Consider the following 19,995-nt stretch of genomic DNA (forward strand, 5'->3'; position numbering starts at 1 on the left):
AGGTCCGCTCTGAACCATGAACAGAACAGCAATGAAAATCCTGCATAAGTTTGCAGGTGACACCTCCCAGAGAGGATCTGGGTGATGATAATTGTTTAAGATGCAGTTCTGAGACATGAAGTTTACATTTCTCACAGCGAAACCCAACTACCTCCTGCTTAAACAAATACAGCAATTAATAGCTATATGAAACATACTTGCTCCAGTGAACTTTTCCCTCCAGCGTTTGCATCTCTCCCAATATAGCAAGGAGAAGTGATGACTTGCCACAGCCAACTTGACCCACAATCATTGTCATCTGACCTATGATAATAATAACAAACACATTTTCAAAAAAAGAAATAAACCCAGTTCTACTCAAGTCCACAAGGCCCAACTAGATCCCGTTCTAGAGCACTTGAAATAGTTGGTTAAATTTGTTAGCATCCACTACGTAAATGGGCAATATTGCATATATTCATCTATGGAAATATACATTAATGGACAGTACAAGTACACGCTAATCTCCGAAGGAATGAGACTATTGCTTTGACAGATATTATCATACATTGTATGGGAGTGTCTTACTTTATGGAAGTTATTTATGGTCAAATGATATAAAGTGGGAAGTGATTATTCAGTCTGTGGTTCCATGAAAATTCGTGCCAATCTAAAAAGTGGTTGCAACTGAAAGAAGTTCCGTTACTCTTTTCTGCTTTGCTGCACTCCTCCTTCCCTCACTACCACTTTCCTGCCTTCAGTCCTACTCTGTAGTGGCAATGGTGCATCTCAGATCTTCCCGTTAACTAACTGAGCTCACTGACTCTGTAGCTAGTGTATTTGCCAGGTAAGTTTCTCACCAGCTGGGGAGTTAATGATCTCATTCCTTCTAAAGGAGGCAAAAATCTTAGACTGGCTCACCCAGCTTGTAAACCAATGGCCTTAGATTGTAAACTCCTTGGAGCAAAGACCTTCTGCTGGTGGTGTATGTTGCACTGGGCCAGCACAAAGAAGCGTTGTTTATCCCTGTATAGGACACCTAATGCTACAGTGAAACAAATGGTACAGACTTTGGGATTACGTATAGTACTTTGGAATTACTTCATAACTATGTGATATTGAAGATGTGTCAACCTAACATAATAAGCTATTTTAAAACTACGCACTTGATAGGATATAGAAATAAAATATACAACTATTTAATAACATGAAATACCAACAGACAGTGCTAGGAATTTTACAGTACTACTACTACTGCTACTACTACTACTACTACTACTACCACCACCACCACCACCACCACTACTAATTTGCTACTTTTCGCACTTGCTATGTAAGTCTTCCAAAACAAATCAATGTTTTGTAAACCTGTGAAACTCCTAGACAAAAGACACTGAGGATGCAAGAAATGACAGGAGCTCAGCTGGAGAATTTTCAAAGAGAAATTCATTGAAAGAGAAATTAATTGAGGATTTCTTGACAGACAGACTGCGTGAGGCTCAAGGAATTCTCTGAGATAAAAATAGTTGTGAACTGGGAGACTGTAATGTTGCAGAATGGTAGGAGAAGTATAATATATGACTGCTGTGACGCTGTGCACCCACTGGTAGCCACTGCTGGAAATAAAATACTGAATTAGACGAACCCTTGGTTTGAATGAGTCTGGAGTTCTCCCTCTTTCTTTTTTTAAATTTGTCTATTAAAAATAATAATTAATTTTTTGGCAACCATCATTTTCATATTTTTCTTACTCTTGACTTTGTTCCTGCTATTATAAAAACTATATAAACTATATAGGTATATTAAAAACATGCAATTTTTTGTTTATTTATAGTACTTTAGGTTGATGATATAGCTATATGACCAATACAGTTCATGACCTTGTATACATTTTTAATCTGCATTTTTTCTTATAAAAATCTAAATGTGTGGTTTTGTGCTTTTCACAACATCAAGAAATGGAATTAGTAGCAATTTGATATTACATATTTCATGTTTAAGGCGTGCATTACCTGTTGGGATTCTGATGTTTATGTTGGACAATGTAGCTAAACCACTTCCCCATGAAAAGTATCCATTGGTCACCTGCAAAACAATTACCACATGTCAGATACATAAACACATGAGGGGAAAAAAAATAGAATGTCTAGTTTGGATTTAAAATATGTTACTAAAATAAATCTGTGATTAATAGACATGGTGAGGTATGCTCATACACAAAAAAAGCAAGTTAGGTTAGTAAAGATTGCCAAACTCAGAAAAGTTTGTGAATAAGAAAAGTTATACACACAAATATATATATATATACTGTATGAAATGCAATAAAGGGATGATCTTGAGATGAACTCTATTTACCAAATACTTTCATTCTGTCAAGGACAAGATTAAGGACTAAGAATAATGATGACAAGACCTCACAGGTGACAATCTAAATAGCATAGCTTATCAAGGAATGAATCATTCTGCATATTGTGATATATGGTCCCTTGTGAATGTATTCCCAAAGTACAAATTGAATATTCACAAGGTTTACGCTGGACATAAGAAAAATGTTCCCCAGTGGACCCTAGCCTTTTTGTGCATACTTCCTTTGGAGTTGACAGGGCCATGAAACATTCTTTGCATATATGTGGGGAACAGTTGGCCAACATGACTTAAAATAATGTCATAATAAATGACACGTCATAATAAATATCAAAAAATGACTTAAAAGTTTTGATCTTCGTTCTAAGAGTGAAAGAGAAGTACATGAAGTGAAAGTCTAAAAAATCTATATTAATTTCTGAATGTCAGATTTTCTGGGTTTTGTTCCTTTAGACTCATGATGCCTCTTTGTTTCCTGAGAAGACAGGGAATCACTATAAAGAGCTGGTCTGAAGCGAATTCTTCTCACTTTATTTTTGGCTAAAATGCTAATTTATTTAAGGGCTTGTTCTTGCAATAGACAATTTGCCTTTGGAAGAACAGCAGCAATTGGACACTATCTGGTACTGTTGCAGGAGGACCTGCTCCTCGTAAAGAATGACGATGTTTTCAAACCACCTTAATTGCGATATCATCTATCTCCACAGGACGTGTTTGCTTCCTTGTTGGTTGTTCATAGCTTTCAAGCTGATACCTCAAGGGCTGCCTCCTGTTGATGGCCTTGGTGTGCTACATAGTGAAATGAAGAGAGGAGAAAAGGTGGAATTCTCAAGAGAGGACAGCATTTGATTCCCTGTAAAATAGACAATCCATTCCCTTTCCTCCCACCATTCTAGGTCATAAGAAGAAACCAGAAATATGTGTGATAATACAGACACACTACTGTGATGCACATATTGTAATGTTTTAAACACCCTTAACTGAAGCACAGGAAATATCTGATTTTTGGTTTCCCACGCATAACCATCCCAAATTTCAGCTCTGTCATCCTTCTCAAACTACTAGGTATGTCTGCCCTACCTGAGGTAGCTCCAAACAAAGCTATGTCAGTAAAAGTGTAATGACATGCAGAGTTACCAGTTTGGTTCTTGGAAGCAGAATAGCTTCAGGAGCGAGAAGCGTATCAAATTAGCTTGTGCAGAGTACTTCACTAATGCATAATAATGATTGTGGAGCCAGCTCATTCAGAGCTACCTGTGGTATTTGTAAGCGCCACTGTATTGAGCTGAATCGGCGTAATCTTAGTGATTCCTTAGAGCTAGGCGGTCTACAGTGAATGATTTAACTTTTACAGATATTACCTTTATTTTTCCCTCTCCCCATCATCTAGACTTTGTCTGTTTCTCTCTGTAGGGCTGGGCAAAAGGTTGACAAGAGAAGCAAAATAAATGCTGAAACAATTTCATTTTTGTTTCCTTTATTATAGCTGTTAAGCCAGAAAAAAAATAAAAATGTTGTTTCAGGTTGGCAACCTAATTTAATCTAGCTCAAAATAAAACTTATTTTGGGCTAATCCTTTCTTTCTGTTGCCGTCTTCAAGTTTCAGTCACATTTCAAATGATATAATCAGTTCAAAACAGTTGAAAAACTTCAAAATGAAAAAATATCTTTTCCCAAATCATCTCCCTTGGGTTTTTTTGCCCTCAAATTTTACTCAAATTCAGTATATGTTTAGTACTCCAGAAACAGCATTTTGGACTGAATTCCTATTTCACAAAGTTTGGTGTTGTTTTTCCCACCTCCAATTCTGAATTTCCCAGAGCAGGAATCGGTCCTACCTAAAGATGCCCAACATTCGATGGGTTGTACTGGAAATACACAGTACAAACCCCATAACCACAGGAAATGCACCTGGGCCTTTTATAAAAACTGAGGATTTGAACCATGTGTAAATGTGTTGGTGTATTATGGGGTTTTTATTACTACTGGCACTTCAGCAATGCTTAAATGTGTTCGGGGACCCTTTATGTCATAGAAACATGGAGATCCTGACATAGAAGAGGCAAAATTGGACAATGTTAGGGTCAGGCTAGAAGCCAAAACTCCTGAGCCCTATCAGCTAGTCCATTGGCCTTGTAGGGGGCTATATGGCCTTTCTGCTTTGAAACTCAGTGTCATAAAGCAGAACTTACAAGTCCTGTGTGCTTCTTACAGGATTCATAAGCTACAGAGCTGTCCCCACCTCTCCAGCTGTCATCTCCAATCTCATCACTCAGGAGAAACTCATTCAGCTTCTGTACACTTGAAAGAAAACAGGACAGTGAGTTAAATAAACCCAGGTTTCCATGAGTACATTTCCATTTCTGTGCAGTCCAGCCAGCAGGATGTATCAGAAGTGTTCCAAAAGAAGTTCATGGGATACTTTTCGTCTCCTATTGGACTGTCTGCCACCCTGATGGCAAGTGAAAAAATATTTGTGTGGAAGAAGGACAGATGAAAATAATTAAACATCGTGCTGGTAGTTGGGAATGAAAAGGAGAGCTAGTCATGTGAGTGCCACTAGAACTCTGTGAGAATGGTTTCCATCTTGGCAGACTTATCTCTTCTGTGCCTTTCTCACGCCTGCACAGAGTCAGGATGCATAAATGAGTCCTCCACCCACCTACATCCTCTGAAAACGCCAATGCAGCTTTTGCATACACTGCATGCAAAGAGGACTGAATACTGCGCAAATCAGCACAGCCACGGCCAGCCTTGCAGAAATACAGCAAGAGGTCTCTTTGCCTACTTCTTAAAACTGTCCCCTGGGAAACACAGCGCACAGGTTCAATTCATTCTTCGTCACAGAAGGATTTGATCCTCTTTCTGCCGCACTTCCTTTCAGAGTGCCATAGCACCTCGCTCTTTATCGTTCTGGTGAAGGGATGAACAAAAGCACCCACTGGTCATGGTGAAGCTATGTTACTTTGCAAAAACTAAAATCAAGGTGCGTTGAGCCAGAGACTGAGAAAGCAGAAGGACATATGACATCAGTGATTTGAACTTTAATCTGCAAATGGGAAAGCAGTCCTGTTTCAAGGCCTGTCTGAGCATTTTGTATGAAATACAAGTTCAAGCCACAGAGATACTGGTTAGCAAGAAAGCACTGCTATTGTCATTATTTCCTCCTGCCAGTATACCTGTTCCTATCTCCTCTTTTGAACTGAAAATGTATGTGTCTAACTCCTGTATCAGAATTTCAGTCTTACATAAGTGCATCAAGCAAGAATTTATCTTCTTGTAGAGGATAAGAGACCCCGTTCTGATCATCTGCCTAAGAAGACATCAACCATTACTTTGTATTTGAATCAGGACGGGTACCCTCAAAAGCTTTCATGGTACTAGAACTACTCTTTACAATAAAATGGAGATTCTGACCAAAGGATAAGCACTTAATCATAACACAAACAAGTGCATACTCATATACATGTATTTGATTGATGATAGAGCCATGGAGTGGCCAAGCACGCATTCTTCATTCTTCACTTGGGGGACATGATGTTCATGGGAGAAAGATATTAGGAAATAAGTTTGCCAAAGGGTAAAGTTTGTTTTGGCAAATATGGTCTTTAAGTAATATCCTGAGGGATGGCCAGCAGTGCTCAGGAAAATGTACACCATTTTGATATTAGGGCTATGCTAAACATAGTGCAGAGATGTAGAGGCTGGGTTGATTTATAAAGGAGACTTGAGATTTTCCACTAGTCAGGAATAATTTTCAATGTAAGGAAAATCTCTCATGCGGCCTTGCTGCTGCTTCGATAAAAATAACCCCTTTTTTTTTTTTTTTTTAAAGCGAGTGACGTACTGGCAAATGACAGCTGTGGAGCCTGCAGTCCCCTTGACTGCTATTTGTTACTATCGTTACCCACCAAAGAGAGGCAGTGGCAGGAGCAATGCAATACCTTGCCAATGTGCCTTAGTCTTGGCAAGAAGGAACTATGTTTGTGGGTGGGAAGGTTAGTTCGGTCTTCACATCCTGCTAGTGCTTGGCATCTGACACATTACTGCCAGTCAGGTGTCAGTTTGTGCCTCTTGGGACATCTTGGCAGTGTGTATGTCTACATAACTGCCCCATGACAATGACTCTTTCCATACAGACCACTGACGCAACAGCCAAAAGTCTGAAATTTGACTTGCTACCAACCAGCTCCCTTGAGATTAAGTGCTCTATAGCCCAGCATGAAGGAAGTTGTTTTGTCGGGCTATTTGCAGAAATAAATGCCTGGAACATATAAGTTCCTTTTGAAGCAACACATTTTATGAGTTCCTTTTCCTTTTTTTTTTTTTTAAATCTTTTCCACTTCATGCCAACTTCCTCACTGTCCTGCCATGCAGATCCCTAACCCTCACAGACTGAACTCCCACGTGTCTGCCTTGCCATGCTTCCTCTCCTGAGTCTCTTTACTGCCATTCAGGGGAACAGCATTTCCTCCATGAGAGAAGTCCTGTAGGGCTCAGTTTCCCTTGAGCAACTAGTCCTTCAGTGTCCAATGTTCCTCCATCCACCCTCTTTCCTAAGAGAGGCCATGCTAGTGCTAGACAATGAGAAGCAGGACAATATTAAATTCTCACTTAAAGCACAATGCACCCTTTGTGTAGGTAGAGTTAAGCCAGTTGCTCTTCCTTGCATCAGCAGGGCCAGTCTTGCTAGACAGCTTCACGCCAGTCTCTCATCTTCCTCTGTGTTGACAAGAGCCCAGAAAAATACTAGGTGAGAGTGATGGTGGGTGGCCACACTGTGAGAAGAGGAGCATATCCCAAGGAAGGACAGTCGGGCTCTGAATCCAGTCTGCCAAACTTGGTGAAATTATAAAAAGAATGGAACATTTCTTTGTCTCTGTATCATGCAGTAAAAAGAAATGGTTACTCTGATTTCTCCCACATTTTTGAACATCCGAGTCCCACCTCTAAATCCTCTTCCACATGAGCAGGTAGAAACAACCTTTTTCTCCAGCACCTTCCCTGTTGTATTACTGAAGGTAGGCGTTCAAGAGTTGGAGAAACTAGAAGGGCCACTTACCTTACAATAGCCTTGACTGCAAAACGAACCACAGTGGAGAGCAGGAACAGTGGTGTGACCAGGATGTGAAACAATGACAGTGATGCAAAGGCCTGGGCGGGCTGCAGCGGCTTGTCATTGGTATACGCGTAAGTCACAAAGGTCTGTCACATCAGGAAAAGAGCATGTCAGGATAAAGACTCTTGAAAAAGATGGACAAGGACAGCAAGCAAAATATTTTGCTCAACTAAGGCCAATAACTATATACCTCAATGTATTGGGAATCCCAGTAAATTGGAGAGCAAGGTGTCTTCTATTAAAGTGAAAAAGATTTTAAAAACTTGCCAATGATTTCAAGAGATTTACACATTTAAGAATGAAAAAAATTTCTTTGTAACATCAAAGCATTTACTTTTGTAAAGTTTTGTAACTGACTTCAGGGTTTAGAGGAAACACACAGGCCAGAAAAATCAGTAGAATCTAATAAATCTTATGGGTTTTTTCACAGATGCAGAACTATGGTCGTATTTCATCCAATTCTGGTACACACTGTCAGCGTACTCTGAGTAATGCCCTCAGAATTTGGTCTATGAGGACTCCTTACTGACCAGCATGCCATAGTTCCTCTAGTGCATTAGGCTGAGATTTAAACCTGGCCAGAGGACAAGCAAAATTTATTTCTTCTTAAACTGCAAAGTACCCTTTCTTGAAAACTGAAATGGTGGCTTAAAATGTATTTTGAAACAGGAATGATTTTTGCTGCTAGACAATAGAAAAGCAAAGCCACCCAAAAACCTTTCAAAATGAGGGCTTCCCAAAATGGGTCTTCTTTCAAGTCGCAATGATTTATTTCTTTCTTTCTTTTTCTTTCTTTCTTTTTCTTTCTTTCTTTTTCTTTCTTTCTTTTTCTTTCTTTCTTTTTCTTTCTTTCTTTCTCTTTCTTTCTTTCTTTCTGTCTTTCTTTCTTTCTTTTTCTTTCTTTCTTTTTCTTTCTTTCTTTCTCTCTTTCCTTCCTTCCTTCCTTCCTTTCCTTCTTTCCTCCTTCCCTCCTTCCCTCCCTCCTTCCCTCCTTCCCTCCCTCCTTCCCTCCTTCCCTCCTTCCTTCCTTCCTTTCTTTCTTTCTTTTTCTTTCTTTCTTTCCTTCTTTCTTTTTCTTTCTTTCTTTTTCTTTCTTTCTTTCCTTCTTTCTTTTTCTTTCTTTCTTTTTCTTTCTTTCTTTTTCTTTCTTTCTTTCCTTCCTTCCTTCCTTCCTTCCTGTAAAAATTTATATTTCTTTTTGTTTTTACCAATCCAAACCACAGCTGGTGAAATACCAGCGCTGGGAATGGGCAATTCCAGTGTCATGCTATCCTACAGTTAGTGGGGGCACATAACTCATCTGCCTGTTTTGAGGAATATGTCCTACAATAACAATGGTGTCCTTTCTTTCTTTCTTTCTCCCCCTCTCTTTTTCTCTTCCTTTTTCTAAGGAAAGGTGAAAAAACCATATCTTACTGCAAGAACAGCTGCTATTGGTATGGCCGCATTCATAAAAACTGTGAAAGAGAAATAAAATAGGCGTCAGACTATATGAAATAAGAAAAAACAGTTTTACAATTAGTTGTATGGCACTAGAAGAATCCAGTTATTTCCAACTCAAGTAGTTAAAACTCCCAAAGGAAAACTCCTCTGCAGGAAGAAATTTCCTTCCATGACAGAGAGAGATCTTAAACACACAAACAAATAAGCCAAGGAATTCTCTCATTTGTATACTTTAGTGAACTGGGATAAAAAGTTTTATGTGCACAATTATTATGCAACACAACTAAAACATTACCCTCTCAGCTATTCTACATTACAGAAAATACCATTTCTTTCAGACACTAATTTATCTTTGCTGTAATCGGAGCTGCTAATATTATCTAGAGCCTCCTTACTACAAAGCAACTCACAAGTCTCATGTCATAATGAAGGTGACAGATAACTTACTACAAAAAAACCCACCAAGACATGCTCTATATTTTCAAGTTTCTGTGTTATATATTTGTCATGCCTTTTTATTTTAATCACATTCCACACACACAAGAAAAGTGCTATAGGCACAGCTGTATCTCGCTTTAGCTGAAGTCAGGAGGAAAGCTGACATGAACAGGACCCATTTCTGAGAGCTAAAAAGACAGTTACTTACTGGAAAGAGATGTATGAAGTGCAAAGGTTTTGAGACTGGTGAGTTCCTTCATTCTCGTTTCTTCCACGCTAGTACAAAATATGTGCTCCCAGGCATACAGCTTTAATAACTTAATGCCTTTTAGTATTTCATTGGTTTTCTTTAATCTCTCGGTAGAATAGTCCTTCATTTCAAAAGAAAACAAGGATAAGAAATTGATAATGGTTTATAGTTTTAATTAGAATGTTCTTTTCCCTTCACTTCTGTGGTAAAATTCATTAAAGATTTATAATTTTGTTTGTTTGGGATGTTGTACAGGCTTTCAGTTGTCATACTGAGTAAAACAATATACAGTTTCATGTTCTTTGGAGATATTAAAGTGCTTACAATCATGAGGGGAAATTAAGTGACCTTGTTCTGAGAAGAAAAATAAAACAAAACATCCAAATCCTTCAAATAGAGGGTGAAACTCAGGGAGGTGGATTACTAGGTCAATGGTGTCCGTAACAATAGACAGATGACTACACGTGTGTAATTGCTGATACAAGATTCATTCTGGGATTCATACATAATAGTCATGAGAATAGGTGCGAAATTTATTGATATATTTAGCTAATTGCTCCTCACCATAAAACAGTAATCATAAGTTTTGGTAAAATCATAATCCAAAAGATGTTCTGAGTCAGAGGAACTCAGAAAAGAGCAAAAAGAAAGATTCAGACTATTTCTGAAATTATGCAAAAATAAATCCTCTGTTGATATAAATCGGCACAACTCAACAGGATTGAAGTGTGCTGAAGATTAGATCCACGTATGAATAATTTGCTTACTGAATATTAAGGTAACAAGGATCTTTAAATATTTGAAGACTCAAACATCAAAGGCTGATTAAAAAGTTCAGGGATCATGACAATAAAGTTAAAAATTAGGCAAAGTATCAGAAAACATTTCTTAACTGGTGAACTAAATTAGACATCAAAATAAACTTACAGCACTGAAGAACGTACAATAGATAGTAATCCAGCAATGCCAGCTGACTTTTAGGGAATACCAAAGCTTGGGGTGGGAGCATAAAGTCTCTAGCCATTTCAGAGAGGGGTTGTACGCATCCTTTAATACCATCCTCCTATAATTTATCAGTCATTTGTAGTGTTTGCTAACATCCCATGAAATACAGTATCTGAATGTAGGAATAACACCCTTTCATGTAATTGAATTCAGATGAAACCATGCTAGTTGGGTGAAAAATACTCACGCAGAGAAGGCAGGTCAAGGCCCACATTTTTCAGATTCTTGACTGACAAATGTTAGGAAGGAAGAGATGCTGAGCCACAGAAAAACAGAAGGGGAGGGACGATGGAATTAAGGGACAGCTTGCCCAAACCTCCGCAATGAATGCTCACTAACAACAAGAACCCCTGGTTCCCTGTTCTTGTTTCTGGATCACAAATGTCACTGAAATAATTTACTTACGAGAGTGCTCTTCTGAGCCTCAGCCAACTTCGTAGCTATGAAGTACTGTATCGGAGCTAACAGTACAATGACAGCGGCACCGACCAAGGCACTCACTCCAAGTAAATTATAGAGTAGGATCACACCCATTATTATCTATGAAGAAAAAAGCAACATAGAAAGAAAAGTAGGTTTCAATATGTCAGAATGATAGCAAGAAAAAAATATTTGTTCTTATAATAAACAGTTAAATTGTTCGTAGGAATCAGCTGAGCCCATACTTCAGAAGATCATGTTTGGAAAGTGTGGGAAATGAACCCAGAAGCCTTTATTTTTGACATTAACTGCATAGTTTGTGTTAGTGCCTCATAGTCCTAATTTCAGATGAGGTTTCCACAGAACTAAAGGAGCACTAAAATGATGGTGCTTGCCCCAAGGCATTTTACAGAATCACTGCCCTCAAGTCTTATTTACACTAGAGCTTCTTACATGACTCTGGAAGCATTCAAAGGTCTTAGGAGGGCCATGAATCACATTTGCATTCTGTCATAGTGGTCCTCTTGCAACTGCAGAGGCACATCTAAGACAGGCACTGAAGCATGATGCAGGTGTCCTGGGAGTGACACAAACCTGAGCTTGTGCATACCATGTAGCTCTGTAGGAAAATACCAAGATGCTACCTTAGCCCTACAAAGAGTTTGGGAACACTTCCCACAAAGGTTTACCTGGGAACGGCTCTGATGCAACTACCGTGATTCTGGTTCCCGTGTTAATACAAGCTCTACTACATAAGTATTTTTATAAAAAGCTCCACTTTATGGTACAGAGATGTCCTCAGTAACAGGACATACAGAACTAGTTCCCTACTTTGTATTTTTGCTATCTCTTCAAGGAGTCAATTCTGTCTTTAAATCTGCCTTCTTATTATACAGTATCAGAAATAAGAATCAGTGGAGTTCAACATTTTGAAAGCCTTATTTAGCTTTTCAGGCTTCTGTAATGTAAATTAGCATACCTACATGCCATTTTCTTAGCAAAATAATACAAGGTTACAGGTAGCAATTTGTACTTGGGGTAAACTGAAGCCCTTACCGGGGGCCTGATCCTGCAATGAGTTTTTGTTCTTGATAACAGGCCATAATTGGTGGATACACAATGTATTTTCTATGATTCACCACAATCTTCAGCAGGCTATGGCTATATTGGCTCACACTGGAAAGATCTAAGTTCAGTATTTGCCACAAGCTGTTCTGCTTGAGGAGGGGACAGCCTTGACGATTGCTGTTTCTTGGGACATCCCTTGAAGCTCAAGTCCTTCACATAAGGCAAGGCAGGAGAGTCCCACCGCCTTTTCCAGAGTGGTGTGGTTATAATCCAGCTCATAGTTACCAAGGGTTAGTTTTTTTCCCCTCTTTTTTTCCAAAAAGCAGCGGATCGAGCTAACCTGGCAGAAAGACATATTACCACACCACCAGTGTCATTGGTATCAGTTGCATAGTACTTTGAGAAGGAAATAGCAAGTATACTCCTTTCAATTTTATTGCTGGAGCAGAAGTGTAAGGTAATCACTATGATTGATAGAGCTGAAGAGCAGAAGGAGCCCTCTATAGCCTAGGCCACAGATGCTCACTCACCAAGTTCTTCAGCAGGGGCGAATTCATGGGTGATGCTATGCTTATTCCCGGACAAAGCTATGGTCAAGCTACCCCTGTCTTCCCTGTCTCCCGACTGCCTGAAGGTGAACTACAGAAACCAGCAAAATCATCAGAAGCTTCCTTTTACAGCAGTGGTGAGGAAGGCCATTACATTTCTACAGTGGCTGAGACAGAGACTTGATTAAAGAGACAAATGGGTGGTGAATTTAGGCTACGTATAATCATTCACTAGCCACAAGAATCAGACCACCTGTTCATTTAATAACATTCAAAGTATTAACAGCAACACTTCCAAGTAAACCTGGATATGAAAGAGTGACTTAAAATGAAACCCTCTGTACTTCAGTTACCATGCAAACTTTTTTGTCTTTTTCTCCATAAATTATTTTATGACTCTCTAAACCCTACCTGATCCCAAAACAGACACATAAAACCAGTATTTGTTTCCATTAGTAGTAGTAATATTGCTGACTATTATAATGGATTACTGATATAGTTCCAGGAATTTCAGCAAAACTGATCTACTGTAAGAGTGGCTTCTATCCCTTTTTAAACTTGTTTAATGTTGGCAGGATCACCTATGGGTAAGGACCATGCCAATCCCACCCCATGCTAAAATCTTGAAGGTGCTACAGGATTCCAAGCTGCATGGAAAATCAACGTGGCTTAGGTTATTAAGTTGTTTAGCACTTTTGAAGATTTCTTTCAGGCTAATAATTTTTACCTTTCCTTCCTACAGATTTGCCTACAGATCTTTCCCAGCCTTGTTAAGAACCAGATGTTTACAGTAACTAAGCTTGTTTAGATGAAAGCTCCTCTGAGAATTTTGTGTAGCGCACTGTCGGTGCTGCTGTCAGTCACTGAGCAGGATTCAATTGCTTTTTGCTCCTGCCACAAAACGCAGTTACAAGTGGACACTGCAAATGCAATACTTGGCACCGGTCAGATGCCTGTGCTGCTTCCATGTGGCAGAAATAAAAGCAATGACTTGTGTCAGTAGTGGAAGAAATATGAGCAGGGAAAGGATGGCAGGTCATCGTTCTTAAAGTCACAGACCATATCCATGACATGGAAATCCTGCTTAAAAAAATCCTCTCTCTTTACTGGCCCTCGGAGAGACAGCCTCCCAGCCCTTGGAGGAGATGATGGGCCACGTTTCTGCTTGTTAGTCCTCCTGGCAAATGGGTGTGAAGTCCAGGCTCCCTTCTGGATTTTGTAGTCGTCTCACAGACATATACCCTTTTCAACCAGGTTGGACGATCTCTGAAATCAGGCCCTTACTTTGATGCTCTACCTGAACAGGCATTGCCCACAGATTGGGGCACAGGAACAAGAACCACATTAATTGATTTGTTTCAATGGCAACCAAGTTATTGATTTGTCCCAGCGTCATCTCTCCCATGGACAAGTTGGACGTGGAAAGCCTCAGGATCTTATTATATATCATTGCCTGTGGGAAAGGAACAAAATGGAAGATATGAAAACGATATCATTATAAAACAACAGTAGTAGCAGGACGTTTCAAACGGCAGTATCAGTCTTTACCTAAAACAGCCCTTCTCCCAGTCTCTCACCTGAGACAGAGAGAGATGGAGACAGAGTGAGAGAAAGCACAAGAGAGAGAACTGACTTTAAAAAACTCCAATTCCTCTTAAAAGGTTTGTTGCTTAATGCAGACCTAAAATAGAACAAAATGACAAGAAAACATCAAACTTTAGGAGATTGGGCAAAGATCTTTTTTAATAAACTTTTGGTGAGCCTGCTTTTCTGTGACGCTATCTGTCAGAGAGATCCTTGTTTCTGATAAGATAGTTAAACTCATGCTATGAAGTTTTGATCAGGGTGGGTATGTATTCTTTTGGGTTTCTCTCCTTTACCTGGCCATCTATTTCCATAAGATTTGTAGGAGCTTAACAGGGTTTAAAATTAATCAGGGTTTATAGCTACCAGAATTTTAAAGACAAATATTGTGAGCGCCGTTTGCAGTTATGATCAAATAGCAAACACTGCACCTTCAAGGAATTTTTTAAAATACTTTGTGCTCTTTGCCCCGTTTTGTCCACGAGCAAGGTAGATCCTGTAGAATTAATCAGAAATGCCTACAGACCATGGTGAATTACATCAGCTGCATATGGTCCTAAGAGTCCCCATTCTGGCAAGTGGGAGTCACAAAAGCACAAGGGAATAATCAGGTACTCTTTCTTCACCAAGTCTGTACCATCTATCCTGGGAGAAGGCAGAAAATGTTTGAAACAGCTACATCAATCACAGTGCGCACAAAAAACAGAAGCTTCCACGCAGAGATGATATTCCTATGGTTAGTTACACCTGGCAAAACATCAGTTCCAGCTTCTGTTTTGCAGAGTGCTACTGCTGTCTGTGGCGTTTGGTCTGCGGAGATCCCTGCTACAACCCACCCACATTCTGAGCTGGAGCTGCTGGCTCCAGTTCATAAACACGACTTTCACAGAGGGCTAATGGATGCCGGTTTTAGAGACAGTTTTGGAGATGAATCACTCCTGTCCCATCCCACAGGGCTCTGTGCACAAGGGCATAAATATTCAGAATCACCACTCATGATACATGGACAACGTTCCCGTAAAACGTGGCTCGGCCGAAGATACTCTGCAGATGACTTTGTTCACAGTCAGCAGAAGTAACCTCATAAGCGAATGAACAAAGCAGATGCGGAGCCAAAACAACACTGCTTATCTTCATATACCTAGCGTGATCTGCAAAGATATGTTCTTATATGCACAGAGCGAGTGTTAAACTTCTACACGTTAGTATGATGGTTTTAGATTTTAGCAAAAGGAATTGCTGCCATCAGTTTGGCTGTGTCAGTGATACTACTTTTTCCAGCTTTCTGTGTAAAAATACAGTGCATATCTTCTCTCAAACAATTGTTAACTGAGTCTTCAGATAAAGAACAAGACAAATGAAAGTACAAAGCTGGAGCTATTATTAGTGAAATAGCTGGAGCTATTAGTGAAATTCTTGGCAGATCATGGGAACATCTTTGCTCACCAATAAAGCACCTCGTAGGTTGATGCCAGTTTCTGTAGTCACATAGTAGGACGCCTGCAGGAATGTCCTCTGCAAGATAAGGGCCAGGAAGAGAAGAACTGCCAAAACATAAACATTCCTGAGGAATTCCTCTGAGGAAAGATATGAGTTTGATGGATCCTTCACCTGAAAAGAAAGGAAAAAACCTATGAAAGTGGCATAGGAGGGATTGCATATTCTTGAGACACTGGAAACAAGGAAATTCAGTCATTGCATTAGAATGAGAATATTGATGGTATATGGGAAAGTTATGGAAATCAGATTTCTCACTGTCCTATATATCAAAATCATTTGGATACAAATTAAATACTCTGTTCATGTTCCAAAGACTTAGGATCTTAACTTCTAGCAGTTCTAAGATGAATTGGTTTTAGCAGGAAAGGGACAATGAGATCACCATGTTTGCCTTAGCTTTAGTTTCTCCATCGAATTCTGATGATTTGTAGGATAGAAATGCTACTCAGTAGAAAATAAAGCTCATTCCACCTGCATCACAAAGAAGCTGCAAGAAAATATTTTTTATTATACGGGATTAGTTACTTATGTTGCATTTGTATATTATGGAAACAATTCCTTCTAGAAATATAGTCTATGATACCTGTGAATTCTGAATAAAATAAGAATATATATGTCAGTATTCCCCACAAAATGAGGTTTAAATGCCTCAACAGGGGAAAAAAAATCTTGTTTAAATCACTTTATTTGTTTTCATTTTCTAGTTTTTATGTTCACTGTGCTGCTCTGTTTCAGGCAGAAAAGGAAACAAATGTACCAAAATACTGCAAGGAAGGCTATTCCTTTGGTATTTCCGATCCAGCTGGAAGCAGGATGTACTGAATTTCTTACAAAAAAAAAAAAAAAAAAAAGAAGAAGGAAAAAGCCTGTTCTACTGAAATACGCAGCCTGATTCTGAGATGAAAGGTTTGGGAAATATTGGAAAGTAAGCCACGTACCTATCCTCTTGAAGATTCCTTCATCACTCTGGATTACTGTCATCCGCCATGAGACTGCAGGCAGGAGAGAGGTGCTCCAAGCCATCCAGGCTCACCTCACTGCAGTGACCCCAGCCTCTTCACACCACATACTCATCCCTCTGCCACAGGCAGCTGACACCCAAAAGGTGTCTATAAGCACCTTACAGTGTTTTCAAAAAGTCCAATGTCTGTAAGACACCTAAATCCCACTAAAATAATAGGACTAAGTCGCTCAACCAGCCCAAGACTCTTTGAAACACGGGTTGCTTAAGTGCACGATTGGTCAGATAAATGTATGTGAAAACTCTTAGCATTCTGCTGCATCTAACTTCCCCACGTTTACATACTGGGGATATCAATAATAAAATAACAGTTGTAGATACCTTTTCAACGTACATAGAGTTCTCAGGAATTAGCATAAAATTCAACTAATTCACATTAACTGAAACTTGAGAGAATTTAAAGGAGAAACACATAGTAACAAGAACAACCAAGAGAAAGTTTATCAAAACCCATAAATTAAAAGCAAATGTATTCTGAAATGTATCCAAGAGAAATAGTGATTGTCACCAAGCCAGACTCTTGGAGTGGTTTCAAGTTCTCCAATGATTTTAATCTTCCCTTCAGCCAGTGTTGATTAAAACTTAAAAAAACCCACAACTAAAACCGCTACACGGGAGAGTACAAAAGATAAAGGAAGCGGACAAGGTACAGATTCCTAAATTTGAGATCTAGAAATGATAATTTTCAAGCTAAAATACCTTGTTTGTTCAACATGCAAAAAAAAATTTTTTTTGAGGCAAAATATGCACTGTGCCTTTTAAGTCTGTGGCTCAAATCCAACACGTAGAGGTTCAAGGATGATAAAGAGCTTTATTTGATAAGCTGCACAATTAAACTCTCCTTCAGTGCAATGGCTGAATGAGAGTCTAAAGCCAAATTCAGACCATCAGTCAAGAAAATGAATGTCAGGAGCAAGCAGCCAAGGAGAAGATGTTTGGATAGTGATGACAGTCAAATGCTTTATCTGGAGGGGAAAATGTTATTCCATTACATACCTATCTGCTCATTCAAATACAAAACACTGACTGCATAAAGTGTATGGAGATGTTTCTGTATCAGAAGCCAGACATAGGAAAATTTCTTCATCACGTCTTCTCTGCTGTCAGCTAGTAAAATAATTTTACCTGTATCTTTTCACTAGTTACTAATAAATTCATTTTCTTATGATAGAAAATGTTCTGTATCAGAGGCTTGCTCGGTCTCTGAAAGTTCAGTCTCGGTGAAACTCGAAATGAGCTGTGAACTAGCATCTTTTGTTCATCTCTAGTATCAAGAATGCCATTGAATAAAGTGGATGCTTTTCAACTTCTCCCATGTGCCAATGCATTTCATCACAGCAACAAGCAGCATAATAACAGGGAGTGACTACTCTTGGCTTCCCAGTGGAAAACAGATTTCAGAGAGCTCAAACCTGCCAATGATCCTGAAATGGACAGATGGACAAAAATTAAGAAAAATTCCCAGACTCATCCTTGCTAGATGCATCACTGAGGCACCACCGGCAGGTGTCCTGCCTGAAACGAGGAGGCACAGTTGAAGAGGAGCAGAAAAGCTGTTCCTTCTCCCCAGAACTGCAGGGATGACTCCACCAAGAGGCAGACAGCTGGGCAACTGGGGGAAGCCTGCACTACCTGTGTTGCATTCATACCAAAGACTTCCATTACTCAGGTTTATAACTTGACCGTCTCTCACAAAAAAAAACCCTCAATTTGCTTGAAAGAAACAATGAAATAATACAATGGTGATCACAGACATATAAAAGCATGCAGCCAGAAGTATTAAATACTTGATACGAATCTAGAACTAATACCAAAGTTTTTCAATCCCTGTTGTCAGGTTACCTTTTCTGTTGTATTTGTATTATTGGTTGTATTCTGGAAGCCCTGGACAATGCCAGAAATGCATAATGGCCCAGCAAAACCCAGCAAGTCAGCCAAGTAACGGAACGTGCTGCTGAGAAGAATTGGTCGTCCAAAAGCACTGTACATGGCTAACCATATGGAGGGACTCCGATTGGGCTGGTCTGCTACCTTTTTCTGGAAAACAGAGAAACAGGTATCAATGCACCAAGAAGAGGCCTCCCTGGCTGTATACGGCAACTTCCGTTTCATTCCTGTCTGGATGCCCCAATGGCTCCTGAAGGGTGTTTTGGAGTAGACGAGGTAGCAAACATGCTGTAGATATCAACAGATTCCAGGCATTCTTCAAAGCAAACTCAAATTCTGCCTCCTCTTGGTAACTGTGGTTCCTCACCTCTAAATCCTAACACTTTTCCGAACCTGTGAACTCAGGAATGCAAACACAGCTTAATCGTACTGGCATGTAGCCATTGCTCCTTGTCACATGTGCGCTCAGGAAAAGGTCTGACCTTTCACGCCCTTGCTCATACGGGTTATCTTGACTTTCACAGTGGTTGTGAAACCACTTGATCCAGTAAAGGCTTCTGATGTGAGAAAGAGATTGAATGAAAAAACATGGACAGACACCTACAAGAATATAGTTTAATTTAATTTATCTGGATTTTTTCTCTCCCTTGGATGCCTTCCAGGAAGATACACTTCAGCTGATCGCTAATTATTGGGCTCAAAAAGGTGAAAGTAACAGGCTATGTTGAGAGGTAAGATTAAATCAATTAAGGGTCCTTTCTAGCCTTCAGTTCTGTGAATCTATGCAGTATCACGACTCTTGCCGTAAAACACCAGCCAGCGGATATCTCTGTATCTAGTCAGAGGAGTTCTGATATTTCTGAGGTCCTTTCAATCTAAAGAAGAAAGAGTTTTACTTAACAGATCCACGGTCTGCAGAGTGCTTCCTTGCGCTTCAGGCAGCAGCTTTTGACACTTTAAAAATGCAGCTGTCATTTTTCAAGTAGCACAGACGCCTGCAAGTTGTAACCTAAGCCAAGCCCCCTTAAGTGTTCACAGAGACATTTTAAGTATAGCTCAGTAAGAACAAACCCCTGCCCCAGAAAATTAACCGAAGAAAAGCAAGTATGCCTGTACCCTGCCTGGCTGCCTCATGTCTTTTTTCCTCTTTTCTCGGTTTTTCCTTTTATGCCACTTCAACAGCGAGATAGAATATGTGCATGGTGCCAAAAATGTACAAGTGTACGGAGGGCCAGATAGCCGCTTACTGGCTTCTAGAGATTAGGCCAGGCTGGTCATACCCAATGCCAAGAAGCTTAGTACAGAGAAATAAGCAGCACAGGGACAATTTAGAGCTAACGTTTCAGAAAGTGGTAAGAATGAAACTGCT

At 39.6% G+C, this 19,995-nt stretch overlaps 1 protein-coding gene across 5 annotated transcripts in view; it reads right to left on the reverse strand.

Moving 5' to 3' along the window:
- ABCC9 (ATP-binding cassette, sub-family C (CFTR/MRP), member 9) overlaps window positions 1-19,995 on the reverse strand; it is a 78,137-nt gene that overhangs the window by 38,623 nt on the left and 19,519 nt on the right. For all 5 annotated transcript variants that reach the window (XM_009332828.1, XM_009332827.1, XM_009332829.1 and 2 more), the window contains 11 exons: window positions 18,582-18,776; window positions 15,665-15,829; window positions 13,932-14,087; window positions 11,004-11,138; window positions 9,552-9,714; window positions 8,879-8,919; window positions 7,406-7,548; window positions 4,536-4,644; window positions 3,022-3,132; window positions 1,992-2,064; window positions 198-303 (listed from right to left, as the gene is read on the reverse strand). In XM_009332828.1, coding sequence (XP_009331103.1) covers window positions 198-303; window positions 1,992-2,064; window positions 3,022-3,132; window positions 4,536-4,644; window positions 7,406-7,548; window positions 8,879-8,919; window positions 9,552-9,714; window positions 11,004-11,138; window positions 13,932-14,087; window positions 15,665-15,829; window positions 18,582-18,776 — 1,397 coding nt within the window. The remainder of the gene's footprint in view (window positions 1-197; window positions 304-1,991; window positions 2,065-3,021; window positions 3,133-4,535; window positions 4,645-7,405; window positions 7,549-8,878; window positions 8,920-9,551; window positions 9,715-11,003; window positions 11,139-13,931; window positions 14,088-15,664; window positions 15,830-18,581; window positions 18,777-19,995) is intronic.

This window comes from Pygoscelis adeliae, unplaced genomic scaffold (assembly GCF_000699105.1).
Source record: "Pygoscelis adeliae isolate BGI_AS28 unplaced genomic scaffold, ASM69910v1 Scaffold38, whole genome shotgun sequence".
Lineage (NCBI taxonomy): Eukaryota > Metazoa > Chordata > Aves > Sphenisciformes > Spheniscidae > Pygoscelis > Pygoscelis adeliae.